Source organism: Hoplias malabaricus, chromosome 5 (assembly GCF_029633855.1).
Source record: "Hoplias malabaricus isolate fHopMal1 chromosome 5, fHopMal1.hap1, whole genome shotgun sequence".
Lineage (NCBI taxonomy): Eukaryota > Metazoa > Chordata > Actinopteri > Characiformes > Erythrinidae > Hoplias > Hoplias malabaricus.
In genome coordinates, this window is record NC_089804.1 from 12,652,580 (window position 1) to 12,669,198 (window position 16,619).

General features: G+C 38.7%; 2 protein-coding genes across 5 annotated transcripts in view; both read left to right on the forward strand.

Moving 5' to 3' along the window:
* The first annotated feature begins 5,014 nt into the window (after positions 1-5,014).
* On the forward strand, positions 5,015-7,436 carry LOC136697872 (complement C1q tumor necrosis factor-related protein 7). The gene is made up of 2 exons (XM_066673174.1): positions 5,015-5,246; positions 6,808-7,436. Exons 1-2 carry the CDS (start codon positions 5,015-5,017, stop codon positions 7,434-7,436), a joined length of 861 nt encoding a protein of 286 aa, XP_066529271.1.
* A 4,407-nt stretch (positions 7,437-11,843) lies between these two features.
* cc2d2a (coiled-coil and C2 domain containing 2A) overlaps positions 11,844-16,619 on the forward strand; it is a 28,852-nt gene continuing 24,076 nt past the window's right edge. For 3 of the 4 annotated variants that reach the window (XM_066671108.1, XM_066671111.1, XM_066671109.1), the window contains exons 1-4: positions 11,844-11,933; positions 12,736-12,841; positions 13,277-13,352; positions 13,730-13,786. In XM_066671108.1, the coding sequence (XP_066527205.1) occupies positions 12,828-12,841; positions 13,277-13,352; positions 13,730-13,786 (147 nt within the window). In that variant the 5' untranslated portion in view covers positions 11,844-11,933; positions 12,736-12,827. The remainder of the gene's footprint in view (positions 11,934-12,735; positions 12,842-13,276; positions 13,353-13,729; positions 13,787-16,619) is intronic. The other variant, XM_066671112.1, reaches the window with a different exon arrangement.

Consider the following 16,619-nt stretch of genomic DNA (forward strand, 5'->3'; position numbering starts at 1 on the left):
GGCACCAACATATATTTCACTGAATACATTCATTATTCATTCATAATCTGTAAGCGCTTATCCAGTTCAGGGTGGCGGTGGGTTCAGAGCCTACCTGGAATCATAGGGCGCAAGGCGGGAATACACCCTGGAGGGGGCACACACAGGGCAACACACACACACATTCACTCACACTTTTCCGTCGCCAATCCACCTACCAACATGTGTTTTTGGACTGTGGGAGGAAACCAGAGCACCCAGAGGAAACCCACGCTTACACAGGGAGAACACGCCAACTCCTCACAGACAGTCACCCGGAGCGGGACTCAAACCCACAACCTCCAGCCGCTGGAGCTGTGTGATTGCGACACTACCTGCGACACCACCGTGCCGCTCATTGACATATAATTGTATCATTGAATACAATTATATCAAAATACAAATACAAAATAGCCTTTATTGTAACCCACACCTTTGTGACCTGCGCTCTCAGTTTCATCAGATCAGCCAAACGATTCTTTTACTGCAGCTCAGCCTTGTGTTTCTTGCAGTCAGAGAATCACTATTTTATGAATTAGGATGATTGAGAAGCTTAAAATTTGCCGATGATTCATCTGTATCCAAATAATGTACGGCTCTATCTCAGTGCAGTTAGCAAAGATATACTCCCATTCAGCTCTACTGTCTAAAGTCTTCTTGGGGCTGTGTTTGTGGGCTTGGAGACATCAGTTTCCTTCAGATACTCGTGCAGTGCTCCAAGGAGAAAAGGTTGGGAACAACTGCCTTAGGGCATCGATTTGCAAATACCTGTTCTTAATCAGACTTCACTCACAGTAAATAACTGCAATGAACTGAAATCGGGGAATTTCTGAATGACCAAACTGGTCTTAAGTTTTTAAAAACACTGATTCTAGACTTCTGAAATGCAGTGTACCTTTATGAGCTCATTGATTCCTTGTGACTGACCTCATAGGTGCTAACATCATGGATTTAGTGCCTGTCTGTCATCTTTCTTGGAAAATAATGAAGGGAGGGGACAGATGGAGCAAGGAGGGCAAAAACAACAAGCTGAAGCTCAGACATGCAGAGACGTAAGGAGAGTCTATTAGAAGGAAAGAGACCAGAGGAAAAGTATTCTAAACAAACTCAGCGAAAGTGGCAGCTGATAAAATTCCAGAGACACTGCCTTTACAATGTGAACAGTTCCATCAGATGCGGCACATAGTAGAAGACAGAAAAAAGTTAAAGTGGAAAGACAGAGGGAAAAGAAAGAAACGCCGGTGATCAAGTAGGCAACGTCTGAAACTGCAAAGAAAATAAAACCAACAGCAGCAGAAAAACGGCAGCATCTTGGACAACTGCTCACATTGAAAAGGTAAGATGTCCTTCCATATCATCACATTAACATCATACCTTACTCTGAACTGATTCATAAAGGACATTATAGAGTGGTCCATGGGGTTGTGCCTTCAACTGAGAAGATTATATTTCATTACTTCATACCATTTGCAGGTTTTTTTTCCTCCACATTATTTATATTGGATCTGGTACTATTTTGTCATGTAATTAAAATAAAAATCAACATTCTGAAAACATCTCTCTCTCTCTCTCTCTCTCTGTCTCTCTATGTATGTATATATCGTTTTTTCTTACCGTAAATACTGTATAACTTCAGCATGAGTGGGCGGGGCTAAATTACTATCGTATAATTAATATGTAAATATGAAGGTTTTAGTGACATCACAGCAAATTTCAAATCAGTCAAACGTGTAGCATCTGTTACAGCTGATCAATCTGTTTGTGTAGTTGTCATGGAAATGCTGTCTCTCTCTCTGAGGACCATGTTCTGCTGCTACATTCTTTCCTTACAGCTGCTTGCCGTCATCTTCCCCCGTAATCTCCTTCACAAATAGACTCTCATTATTGAGTAACTGAGTGAACCGCCCAAAGACAATGTTCTGTTCCGTATGGTCCCAAGGCTTTGTTTGTGTAATTTACTCAGAAAGACCCATGTTTGCCAATTAATTCATTCATACATCTAATTTTCTTATCAAACTGCTTCGGTACAAGACATGCAGCAGGTATCTTCTTCATTTCCAAGACTGCTTAGCTCCTAAGTTGTCTATTCAATTGTATTTCGTCTTGTATGCAATTCTAGCAGTGTGTCCATATATTTGTAGACATGGAATCATCTCTCTGAATATACACCCATCGCTGATAAGTAGAAATGTACTGCAATGAATGTACTAGAATGAGATGTTTGGAGCTACAATGGCTTTGGGATGATTTGAAGTGGTGTTTGTTATCCAGAACTGATCGCCCAGCGATAGAAAATGTGCTCACTAATGATCTTATGGCAGAAAGAAATTAAATGCAGCATATGTTCCAAAATATAGTATATTGTTTACAGAAGAGAAGGGCGACACATGCTTTTCATTTGAGAAAAGAAATTAATGATAAATATCAGTTTTTTCTGCCCCCTTCCTGTTCATTTTTTATTGCTCAAAAATAAGTCGACTCAGAGTGTAGGTGCTGCACAAAGAACTATATATTATCTCTTCCCTTTAACTCTTTCCATTCACCAGGAAATGAAGTTCCAACCAAGTAATCTGACTGAGTAAGAGACATTCCATTAGCACTGATGAAGAGTGCAGCAGCACTGGGATTTTTAATTACGGATGTATATTGCTCTGCTTTAACGATTAGCAATTTCATATGAGAGAGGGTTTAATCATCACCTGTATTAAGCAGATTCCACTGTCACAGCATGTTATGGTGCAGAGCATGTTTATTCCATTGATGATCCTCACATAAACATGCCCATAAACACCTGCTCCTTTCCTGTGGTCTGAGGTAATGCTGGCTTACCCAGAGTAGCAAGGAAAATGTTTATGTTTTGTTTGGCATCGGTCCTGCCCCAAACCAGTTGCTGAACTATTTCCATGGGCAAAGGCAAAAGAATTATTAAACAATTGATCTAATCATAATTTGCTGTGGCTTATTACAATCACACAGCTGTTGCAATCAATTTTTGCTGAATACGAACGTAAATGTGATTATTTTCTGCATTCAACCCACCAAATGATACCGCATGACCCACCCACATGACATTCATTGTAACAGCACTCTATCTCATATGATATTGATTAATAAAACATATAATGAAACAAGTAAGGGCTAAGTTCCAAGCATACAATAGGCAATTTCCTATGTCATTAAACCTAAATTATGAGTCTTTACACATGACACAACCTGGACTTGAGTCAGTCTTTGCAAAAGACCTGTAACTATGTTTCTGAATTACAATTATTGTAACAGTCTGAGTCTGTACAGAATTACAGGCCAAGCCTTTGGAAATTATAAATGCGACAGCATCAGTTAAGGGAGGGCTATGAGATCAAACATTTGAAAGAACATGTTTCTCCAACATGTTTCACCAACAAGGAAAGCCCTGAGAATTTTCTCAGAGTGTGTGTGGGAAGCTGAGTGTGTTTGTGTTTTATGGGCGAAACACATGTTCCAGCACACATCATCGTTTTGTCCGCTACAACACACATCTGGCCGTCTTGATGTGACTCGCCAAGCAAAGTGTGATGTGTAATCATACTGTGTCCCAGTGGAGTAAATCTTCCCACCAAAACCATGTGCTGTTTTATAAGATGTACTAAAAGGACAGTGGGATCATGGCTTAGGGGCCTGTGTCAGCCAGTGCACCTTTAGTGCATTTACAGTTTACTTTATAGAATAATTTACACAAGATGCTGGAATATTGCTGTGAGGATTGCATTTAGCCAGGAGAAAGTGTGTGATATTAAAACACCACTACAATGCCTTGGGACCTGTATACCCCTTTATTTCACACTTGGTAGTGCTCACCACTCGCTGCTCTCCAGTTTGTTTTCGTGATCAAAACTGAGCTGTGTTTACAAAGCACCAGTGTCTGTAAATGGGTAAAAAAAAAACAGTGTCTCAGTCCATTATGCTAGGCTTTCTCTCTCTGCTCATGACAAAGAAATGGCATGTGGAGGCTTTTGACAAAGTATAGACCTCCAAAGATTGAAAAGTATGAACTGAGATGAGGATATTGTTCTATTCCTGCTCCATAGGCGGGTAATATTGACTTAGTCTTGATATAGATGAAACAGACACTGAATTTAGGGGAGCACTAACTGCTTGAATTCCTACACGTCTCCAAAAGTTACATAGTGCAGTTTCTACAGTGCTAAGACACAGTGGCTCTTTTTTTTCACTTATCCAATTCAGGGTCGCGGTGGGTCCAGAGCCTACCTGGAATCATTGGGCGCAAGGCAGGAATACACCCTGGAGGGGGCGCCAGTCCTTCACAGGGCTGTAAAATGTCAGTGAACACCGTATTTGTGGAAAGCAACATTTCACCTCTTTGTTTGGTGTTTTAGGGCGCTGAGGCCTAATGAATATCTGTCCAACTGTGGAGGGAATGGAATGTAAACTGGGATCTTACTCAACAGCAACATATTTGAGTTTTGTGATCTCATCTGTTCAGTTTAGTTTGCTCAGTGTGGTGCAGACAAAAATAGTTTTGACTGTTCTCTTGTTTTAGGGCTGCACAATATATAAAATATAGTAATAATATCAATATGCAATTTACATAGGTCTTGCAATACATTACAAACCTGGAAAACAACAGTATTAGAAGAACACCTTGTTATTGCCCTTGTGGCATGCCTGCACCATGGTGATGTCACTGCCACACAACTCCAGGGCTTTGAGGGTCCAGGGCAATATTCACCCAGCCACTAGGGTTGTACTGGTAAATGCTCCCAGTGTCTGTCCCAAGCCTTAGTGGAATAGAAGGTTTGCATTTAGATTAAAACCTGTGCTACTTTGACTGTGTGGAAGATCTACAGTGGCGACACTTCCTGGGACCAACTGAGAGTTAAACAAGGGAAGTTTAAAATAACTGAACATGGGTCCTTTAAACTAGCACTAACTTCACCTGAAAGGTCTGTTCTAACATTTAGGTGTGATGTGACTGTGTATTTTCTCAGGTCTGAGGATGAGGTTGATTGTGTGCATGATGTGTCTGTGTCAGTGTGTGACTGGTCAGTTGCTGGACACCAAGGTGAAGGGATCTCAGCCTCGATTCATCTGTAGCATCCCGGGACTCTCAGGGCCTCCAGGGAAGCCGGGGTCTACTGGACCAGCAGGGATGGACGGTCATGTTGGAATCCCAGGAAGAGATGGCAGGGATGGGAGGAAAGGAGAGAAAGGAGAGAAGGGGGAAGCAGGTGCAGTGGTTTTCATTTTAAACAATGCATTTATTTTGTACTTAAATCAAGTGCCTTTATTGCCATTCCTCAATATAATCCAAACATATCAGAGTGAAATGCAGTGCTTCAGGTCCATGGTGCAACACAGTACAGCAGCACATTAAATAGGAGCAATGTAAAAATACAAAAAAAAAAAAAAAAGAGAGAGAGAGACCTAATTATAAACCCACATGTGATTATATACCTGAGACACTAACTAAACAGAACAAGACAATAAACAGAGGGGCATAAGATATTAAGATAAATGTCTAGCTGTTAAAGTTCAAATGTGTTTTTGACTGAGCTAAGAAAACTGCACAGGCTCACTCAAACTGATCTGACTGCTTAAATATTTAGCTTCATCTGTCTTTTATATTCTATCATTACAGTGACAGCAGCTTTGGCTGTGGCACAGAAATCATCAACATTTAAAACTATGCCTCTCTTTTTGATTGACACATTGGCAGAGAGGAGAAGGTCCAATAATAATAATACAGTCGTATTTGTGGCTCTAAACTTTCTGAGTGACCTTTTTATCCCTAAGATGATCATATTTCACTGAGACAGATTGATATATTCATTTATATCATTATGAAACATGTACCACATCATTTGAAACCACAATCCATCACTGCTGGGCTTTTTCTTTATTCTACGTCCAGATCTGTTGGCAAAGCTCAAAATTCCTCTAACAGATGGGCCTGGGGATGGTCGATTTTTTTTCTGCTAGCATAGTTTGGAGCAAAAAGATAGATGCATTATAGAAGGTTGTTTAACCTCATGTTAACCTATTGAAAATGCAATATTATATTTATTATTATTCTGCCTCCAGTAAACCTTTCCTCAGTAAACACACATTACATACAGACAGGTGAGATCACGTGCAGGATGGAACATGTAAAAGTTTCCATAACTCAGTTTCAACCATGGCATAAGAGTTTATTCAGCACCGCCCAAGCAGCCCTTAACACAAATATTCAAGCATATATGTTAATGACAGAAAGCCATTCAGGACCACATCATTTCTATTCGTTTTAAAAGTCCCTCCAGAGGCTATGACCTTGTCTTACACCAAATAATTTTGAGCAGGCTCCCACCCACCATGATTCTGACCAGAATGAATAGACAAGCTTCTGGTTAAAGGAGTATATTTCAGAGTATTTCAGCCAAAATGAAAAATGTGACCATATCATCATCTGTTGTAAACAAGAATGTTCACCTGTTATGCTCTAATAGTCCAGAGAGGGATATTTTCCATTTAAAAGAGTAGAAAAACTCCCACTGCCTGGACAGAATATTTGAAACCCTACAAACACTCCCCTACTAAGGGTTATATTTTAATGTAATAACCTAATAAGACCGTCTAAGTCTAGTCCAACTTTACAACAGAACACGTGTGTTTAGCATAGAAAAGGATAGAAAAGTATTTAAAGACCTAAAGTATGCCTCAAATTTGATCATAATTTTAGGAATATAGCAATCAAAAACAGGTGAGATGCATGATGGGAGTAGTCTAACAGGTCTGTCTGTCTCTTTTCAGGGATTAAAGGGAGAGTGGGGCAAACAGGTAAACTTGGTGAGCATGGAGAGAGGGGCCAAGTAGGGAAACGAGGCCCTGAGGGTGAGGCTGGAGACACAGGACCACCAGGACCACGGGGATCCTCAGGAAAGAGAGGACAAAAAGGACAAAGGGGTCCGCGTGGCATCCCTGGAGTGTGCCGCTGTGGCAGTTTGGTGCCAAAATCTGCCTTCTCTGTGGGCATCACCAGCAGCTATCCAGCTGAGCAGAAGCCTATCAAATTCAACAAGGTTCTCTTTGATGAGGGTGGCCATTACAACCCACAGACTGGCAAGTTTGTCTGCGCGTACCCAGGGATCTATTATTTCTGCTATGATATCACCCTGGCCAATAAGCACCTGGCTATTGGCCTGGTCCAGAACGGACAGTACCGCATTAAAACTTTTGATGCTAATACTGGAAACCATGATGTGGCATCTGGATCCACAGTGATGTACCTTAACCCGGAAGATGAGGTGTGGCTGGAGATCTTCTACAAAGACCAGAATGGTTTGTTCTCGGACCCTGGCTGGGCAGACAGCCTCTTTTCTGGGTTTCTGCTCTATGCAGATACTAATTACCTGGATGCACTGGCAGAAGACTACGCTTAGTAGCAAGAAATATACATCATTATATGAGGATTATCCTTGGGTAGCCGATAAACAATGCAAATATGAAAATATAATGTCTTAATATAGGTTAATATAATATAGCAATCAGTGATGCTCTTCATGACTTGTCCTGTTAATGACAGCACCATAATGCCTGCACAACATAATACTACATGCACACAGATTGTTATGATGACTGCCCTTAATCATGTCAACATTGCCATAGACTGCAATGATGTCATGCCAAACTGTCATGGAGTCTTTCAGATTGGCTGCAGGTAGTCTTCAGCAATGAGTCCCTCTCTTGTGAACAACCAACAAATCAATGTGTTGAGGTCACGGTGTAGCTTGCAGTTTTGTCCAGTGCCAGATAACGTTTGATCTTCATTACAAGTACTTTGACGGCCAGAATTTATACTAATGAGGTTCTGCCACCAATGGCCCTACCTTTTCTGAACACACACTCTGGTGTGCTATTTCAACAGAACAAGGCTTGTCCGCATACTGCTACCATCTCAGGAGCCAGCCTTGAAGACATTGCTCCTTCATTAAGGCACACATGAGACATACCTATGTCATACATATTCATGATCACTCACGGTGTAGGAGTTCATGATTAATCACTCATGAAATAATGCATGTCTTAAATGAGCTTGGGCCCAGAGACCTTTCTTCATGATAGATTTCCAACTTGCATTTTGGGATGCAGCAACAATTGGTGTTCACACACAGTGGTTTTGGGACAAGATTCTGAGCCAATGCATTTCCAATATAGAAACATGTCTATAATGCAGTGCCACCTGAGGGCCTGAAGATCATAGACAGTCAATACTGGTTTTGGGCCTTGTCCCTTAGATAAAGAGATTTCTCTGGAACTCTCTGGATTTTTTTCTGAAATCTGACATTTTAAAGAATATAATGTACTTTAGATGAAATCCCCAGGTTCTTTGCTATGTTACATTGAGAAACGTGATTCTTGAATTGCTTGAATATTTGCTCTCACTGTTTTTTAAAGAGTGAAGAACACTTTAATTCCAAAAGTCTCTGAAAGATGCTATATTTTAAACACATTCATGTCACTGAACATTTAACTAATTGCAAATTTCTAATTATTTTTGTAGCACTTTCTTTTACTATGGTATTTTATTAATGTGTGTCTGGCACCAAATTCAAATTTGGCATATATATATATATATATATATATATATATATATATATATATATATATATATATATATATATATATATATATATAAGTGGATAACTTTCAAAATGATTGCAAATGATAAAAATGATTTTCAAATTTCTAAATTTGAAAAGCTGAAATACTTTCTTTCTACTTTTTACACTTAAACATAGGGTTTAAATGATTGCATTGTTTTTATTGACAAATTGCTCTGTCCCATTTATTTTTTTTCTGGAAATAGGGTTTGTAGGTTGTGTATGTATATATGTTATACTGACACACTGAACATATGTTTTTATTTATTTTGATATTTGGGTTAATATTGTTGAATATCAAATTATTCTCATTGTACCAAGAAGGTAATTTTATTTGTAAAGTTTGGGACATATTATTTTGCTTGGTCTCTACTGTGTTATATCTGAAATTATGTATTTTAAAAATAAGGTGTATGTAAACAAACATAAATATAGATTTTTTTTATATTTATGCAATTATCTTCAAAATCAAGAAATAATCCACACTCAAAATATTAGTTTTTAAAGATTTATTTTTGTACAAAAAACTAGGAAAGCTCACAAAGAGCAGACTCACAAATCTGACAATGTCCCGTCCTTAGGCTTCATCAGGTCACTGTGGAGTTCCACTACACATTTGGAGTTCTCCTTTTATTCTTTTGGTGCACTTCAACCTCCCTTCCAGAAGGGGCATCATATCGCACATTTTTTTCCCCAAACAAACAGGAAAATACAGATACACTTTTCCCCTCTTCACAGAAAAAGGCCAGAAACAATTCGCAACCATCCCCATAATGAACCATAGTCTACATTCAACACTTCAAAACAAACAAACAAAAGCAATATCTTTAAAAGCTTTGATAAGTTTAGCAAGCAAGTGACATTTTTTGGGCCAGTTTGCAGGTACTTTTAAACAAATGGCCAAATAAGTATCACTGCAGTGGTTTACATGTGTATACACTAAAGCCATGTAAATAGTCATTGGTTTTTTTCATGATGTCAATAAACTAAATGTGCTTCTCTCAAACATGCATTTATTTTTACAGCCATTGTACAACGTATACCAAAAATGTTTCTTCCGCCTTTAGCCCATTCATAGCAGTGAACATATACACGCACACACAGACTTGGGGCAGTGAGTACACCCACACACCCAGAGCAGCGGGCAGCTATCCCAGCACCTAGTGATTGCTCAATGGAAATTTAGCCATGGACTGAGGGCGGAGACAGCACTGTTACTTCATAGCCCCTACTGGCAACCTTCTATTCTCAAGCCCACTTAGGCCTTGGCTGCCCTTTTACCAGGGCTTCACTTATACAGACTCACATAACTTGAGGGGAAATTCCACCCATACATGATCAGCATCAACTGGAATGTACATTTTCAAGCCAAATAAAACACAGCAGGTGTGTTTTTGTAGTTCCAAAAGCTGTGGAATACATTATGTCACTCTCATTACTGTAGGGCATATATATTTGTGTTGCAGGAAAAATATGTTTGGGACATAACAGGAAAAAAAAAATCACAATTCCTTATCAATAGCATGTATAAAAGAATATATCACCCATCAGCCATAATATTACAGCTCTCTTCTTGTTTCTAGGCAAACTTTACATTTATAACCTCTACTTACACTAATTTCATACATGCATATTGTAGTTCACTGCTGTCCATCTGTTGCTCTGCATGGTTTGTTGGCCCCTTTCACCTTGTTCTGTAATGGTCAGGTCCCCCAGGCAGCAAGGCCACCACAGAGCAAGTGTGATTTGGGTGGTGGAACATTCTTAGCACTGCAGTGACACTTTAGCTTTTGTTTTGCATTTGGTGTGTTGTTCTGGTATAGGTGGGTCAGACACATCAGTACTGTTAGAGATTGTAAATGCTTTGTTAGAGATTGTAAATGCACTGACTGGCTGCTGTCTTAGGCTAGTTGGCGCAGATGCAGAGACAGAGGCAGTGGCTCAGTTGCTGCACAGTTTATGTGATAATCCACTGAATCTAGCCCTTCATCAGTGACACTGAGGGGGTTAAAAACTACAGTGCACTGATGTGTCTGTATTATGGATTCAAAAAAGGTCCAAAAAAATTTTGAGCTTGTAAAACAATACTCACAGATGTAATGGAATTTGTAACTGTGTTTGAGCAACTACATACACGTAAAATTTAAGTGTATTGGAATGCTCAATTTTAAAACAACAACAACAATAATATTTAAAATCACAGATGAGGAAAAAATATTTGAAATTTATAGAAATAATTTTTAAATGTGTAGAAAATATATGAATTTGTAAATTAAATGTTGTGAATGTGTGAATCAGTACCTCTCAAATGGCTTAAAATGTGCCAGAGCAAATCCACACATTCACTTTCTCTGCTGCTTGTGTGAAATTCATTTTGCAGTTGCAGATTTTTGACCCTGTTTTGACGGTCAATTGATGGACCAATAGGAAAGCTTTAGCTGGCAATCAGATTGCAAGGTTTGTTTAACCAGTCAGAACACTGATTTGTTGCTGTCACTCAACTTTGGCACGCTGTTTGTAAATGCCTCAAATTCTCCATCATGGCTCTTCCAGCCAGAGATACAGTGGAGAGTCAGGTAAATAACAATGCTAGTTCAGGTTTCTTTTTACAAATAGAACAAATCAGTTTTCTGATTGGTTAAACAAACAAACCACACATTTGATTTACAAATACAAATCTTTTATACAGTACAAATATTTTTCCACATTTGTGAATTTAATTTATTATTATTGTTGTTGTTGTTGTTTTAAATTTGAGCATTCCAATACATTTGTGGATTTGAAATTTACTTGTATGCAGTTGCTCAAACTCAGTTACAAATTCCGTTACATCGGTGAATATTGTTTTACAAGCTCAAAATCTTTTTGACACTTTTTTTTTTTACTCAATACGGTACCAGTGCAAACAAACGCGCTACCACCACGTCAGTACACATCACTAAACAATACCTGTGGACAATAAAACAATAATAAACAAACAAACTGTATAAATTGCACTTAGGTGGTATGTGGAGCTGATTAAAAAAGGAAATGGGCGTAGAAACAGAGGTTTGGCTTTATTTTATGGCTGATTGTGTGTATTAGCACCCAGTATCTCACCGCACAGGTTTTTTGTTGATTGACAGACACGCTGGCCAAAGAGAAGACAGACTGAGAATAGGGTCCAGCCTATTTTAAACCAGCATTGCTCTGTCGTGCTCGGTTGAGGAGCAGAGTGTTCCGTTACTAAGCAGCGGAGAAGCGCGGCGGCGGCAGAACGTTAGCCTCGGAGTTTCAGTAAGTGTGGCGGAAAGACGAGAAACACTCTTTAAAGCGCTTCAAACTAACAGACTGTCTCCGCTGTAATGTAACATAATGAAAGAGTCCTTTATAGCCACCTCTCTACCAAATACGTTCTCTTTAGGTCGTTTGTTTTTTTCTTACGAGGCTGAAGTAACCGTCGCAATGATCTGTTCCACCTTAAATGATACAGCAGTTAACTTCACAGCATCAGTCGACAGTGTGTAGCCGCTGTGTTGTTTAAGGTGGAACGGAGAATTGTAATAGAAGTTAGCTAATATCAACCTATTTCTCGAGTTTATTATCACTAGTTGACGTTATATATACATACTGCCTCGTTTCGTTATACCGTCTTACAAAGCATGTGTTCCGTATTTATTTAACCCTAGGAAATCTATCTCCGTCTTTAAAATGTGCAGAAGCGTTATTCGAAAATGAGACACAGAAATACTGAAAAAAAAAAAAAAATATGGGTGAATATATTAAGAACTATTGTATGTGTCGCTATATGTTTATTAATTTACTCGCATGAGCAACTATGTTTTATTATTCAGAAAATATAATGAGTCCCGTTTAACCGGATTAATACAGTGCAGTGAATAAAAGGGTAGAAAAAAACCATTGTACTCCGTATTTTTGATTGTAGATTTTAAACGGGGCTCTAATACTAACCCTGTGTTGGTGTAGAGACAAACTTAATGTATGTTGTATATTGTGTATGTTTCTGTAAATATTGTGATATTTAATTCAACTCACAAACCCATGATGAACATGTCTGTGACATTTTATATCTTTTAAGTTGGAGAAAGTGTTGATCCTGCACCTGTTCTTTGAAATGACATAACTGACAGACTACCATTTCTGAAGTGGCCAAACAGACCATTTTTCGTCATGTCCTCATCCAGGTGACTGTTTTTTTACAATTATATTTCATTTTATTCAATTCACATACAATATACCCTTCCACCCTAATCATGAAAACTGATGAAGGACTAGATGATGATTATCATAAACTGTGCAGCGACAGATGATCTACTGTCTCAGACAAGGTGGACCAACAAGCTAGATATGGACAGTAAGACACAATAGAGTGGACAGTAAGTGGACACAGTATTTAATAAACTCCAGCACTGCTGTGCCTGATTCACTCATACACCACCACATCAGTGTCACTGCAGTGCTCAAAATGAGCCGCCACCCAAATTTGACCAAAAAATGGATCTTGATCTTGATCATTGAAGAACAGGTTAAAAAGGGGGCAAATTATATATGCAAAATGATCATTGTGATAAACATCCTGCTGCTTCTTAGACTTTCATTTGAATATTAACTGTTCTTAGTGAGCTGCGGGAAAAGCTGCGAAAGAAACGGAGGGCACTACAGGAGACTTTAGGGAAAGTGAAGGACGACACTCAGGTAAGTGTTGCAACAGTGGACTTTAGACTTAGTGACTAAAAATCCTGCTGCAGAGTCTCTAAAATATATAACTTTATATTTAAATGTGTATTTTTCTATTTATCTGCCGGTATATATACAATGTATTAGTCTGTATATAAGACCATATTCATCAGAACTGAGATATTTTTTTATCTGGAGTTATTGATGAGTTTAAATCTACATGATCAACTTACATTTTTCTTCTAAAGCTATTTTGTCTGTGGTGAAGTTTAAAGAGCATGATTCAACATGCCTATTGCTGTGCTGGGCCTTCATGAACACACACATAAACACACACACACAGATACGCAATCATACAGCTAAGCTGATAAGAAGACGTGTCTTCTGCCTGTTAGGCTTTGGTTCCCTCTGACTCCGATGTGGCTAAGGAGAGTGATCACACTGCGGTGGAGGTTGGTTCTGTTCTGTAGAACCTGTGTTCTAACTGCGTGATAGAATGTTGCTTTGTTCTAGACTGCAGATTTCAACCTTGCTTTTTCACTGTTCTAGACTAACCTATGCTTTCTTTGCTTCTTGTCTGATTGCTCTTGTGGGATTGTTAGGCCATCTGGCTTCCTTTTTTGTGTGCATCTTATAGACTTTTTGTCCTTGTTTTTCTATTTCTTAGATTCAGACTCATTGTGAAGTTATTAAAAGCTCTTAACTGACTTTGTTTAAAATTAATAAACAAAGTATTTCTAATTGCTGTGCACTAACACACAACTGTAACACAGTAAACTGATAAGGTGTTGTGTCCTCTGCCTGCTGATTCCCTCTGAATTTGATATTTCCAGTATGAAATTAATTGACTGCACATTGTCTTGGTGAGACTGATATACACACAAACTCATTACAAACACTAATAATGAATATTTTCCAAATGTGTATTAGTCTAGTGTAAGAAGTAAAGGCAGAGTACATCCTCATTCTGCAGTGCCTTGCCAAGGATTTGTATATTGTTGCTCTCCAGAGAAAAACATGTTCTCCAAAATAGTAACTTTATAGGAGAAGGAACAAACAAAAAAGATATAATTCCTTTTATATATTAAAATAATATAATATTATATATTAAATAATATTATATATTAAAATAAGTAATTATGGGGCATTTATATTATGTTACCATCATGAAATTTTCACACAATACAAAGGACGTCTTTTTTAATTATGTAGTAAACTAAAGGAAATCTACAAAACAAAGGAAATACATGTTTTTCTTTGGATGGTGAAGATATGTGATGTATATTTTACAGAAACAGTAAAGTGCAAAATTCAGGAATCACTGTTCGATTTTACAGTAAATTTACAGTCTAAAAAGTTATTGAATATATGTTATTTGTTTTCCAGTGTCAGAAAACAGCAGAAAACCTATTTACAATAACACAAAAGTACATAGAATCCCTAACATTCATTCATTCATTCATTCATTATCTGTAAGCGCTTATCCAGTTCAGGGTCACGATGGGTCCAGAGCCTACCTGGAATCTTTGGGCGCAAGGCAGGAATACACCCTGGAGGGGGCGCTAGTCCTTCACAGGGCAACACAGACACTCACACCTACGGACACTTTTGAGTCGCCAATCCACCTACCAACGTGTGTTTTTGGACTGTGGGAGGAAACCCACACGGACACAGGGAGAACACACCAACTCCTCACAGACAATCACCCAGAGCGGGAATCGAACCCACAACCTCCAGGCCCCTGGAGCTGTGTGACTGCGACACCTACCTGCTGCGCCACCGTGCCACCCGAATCCCAAACAATAGAATGTAATTTTAAATTATTCTTAGTATTTATTTGGCCTTTATTATTGGGTCCTTTCCTCTTAATTAATCAATTCCAGTGTTTTGCTTAGATCAGATTGGGCTGTCTTAACAGTTCATATTCATAAATGTAAGTTCCCTGAAATGGCATGCATGTGCACCCCATCACAAATTGGTCCCTTATCTCTGTGTAGTGCATAATGTATGTCCTTAAATAATAGCCTCTACACCAAAGTATTGTACAGTATTTCTAGTTTAATCACCTGCACAGTGCGCTATGTAGAAACCACAGAACCATTTACAACACAGCCTTCATGTTGCTGCCGTTAATGACTGCAAATGACAACACTAAACTCATGAGTACAGGCAAATAATTAATTCAATCCTGACCCACCACATACCAAGGATTTGGATATATACCCAATTTTGGACCACATATAAAATGAAGTAAAATCTGATTTGGAAATATCTGATTTGACATGTCTACACAGCTGTGAAATAATTTTGTGTAACATTTAAGAGAAAAAGTCAGATTTAAGTCACTTCAGTCTGGTAATATATAAAAAAACAGCAGGGTAATTTTCCATTCATTATCTGTAACCGCATATCCAGTTCAGGTTTGCGGTCGGTCAGGAGCCTATCTGGAATCAATGGGCGCAAGGCAGGAATACACCCTGGAGGGGGCGCTAGTCCTTCACAGGGCAACACCCCCCCCCCCCCCCACGGATACTTTTGAGTCGCCAATCCACCTACTAACTGGACTCACATGAGACAAAATTGCGAGGTTAATTCATTCAAAGAGAGAACACACCCTTTAGGGGAAATAATGCCAGGTTAAAATGGGTATAATAAATCACTTTTAAATATGTTTTCTGAATGCATTTCTTCTGACACTGAAAGCAATGAATAACTTGCCAGTTTTAATGGCCAGAATAATTACTGTTTTGACTGAATATATACATACAATATATGGACAAAAGTATAGGGAAACTTACACATTACACATTTAGGAGCTTTTTTGGCATCCCGTTCTTAATTCATAGCCATTAATATGGAATTATTTCTGCAAAATCTTTGAGTGTGTGTTTGTGGGATGGGTTTTTTTCCCTTTCAAAGCCTTTGGTAGGTCAAAAATATATTACTCCCAAAAGCTTTTGATGAGGTTAAGGTAAGGGATCTGTTTGGGCCCATCAAGTTCTTCCATGACACATTCACCCAACCGTGTCATTTTGGACATTGCTTTGTGCACTGAGGCACAGTCATACTGGACCAGAGAACAGCCTTCAACAACGTTGAAAGCAAACAATTGTCCAAAATGTCTCTGTGTGCTAAAGCATTAAGATTTCCTTTCACTGGGAACAAAAGGGCCTAGGTCAACATGTGAGAAGCAACCCCATAGCATTTATACCTCCTCAACTAAGTTGGCAGAACATATTACCACTGCCCCAGAGGAAAGTGATGGCATGCTGTACACCACTGCAT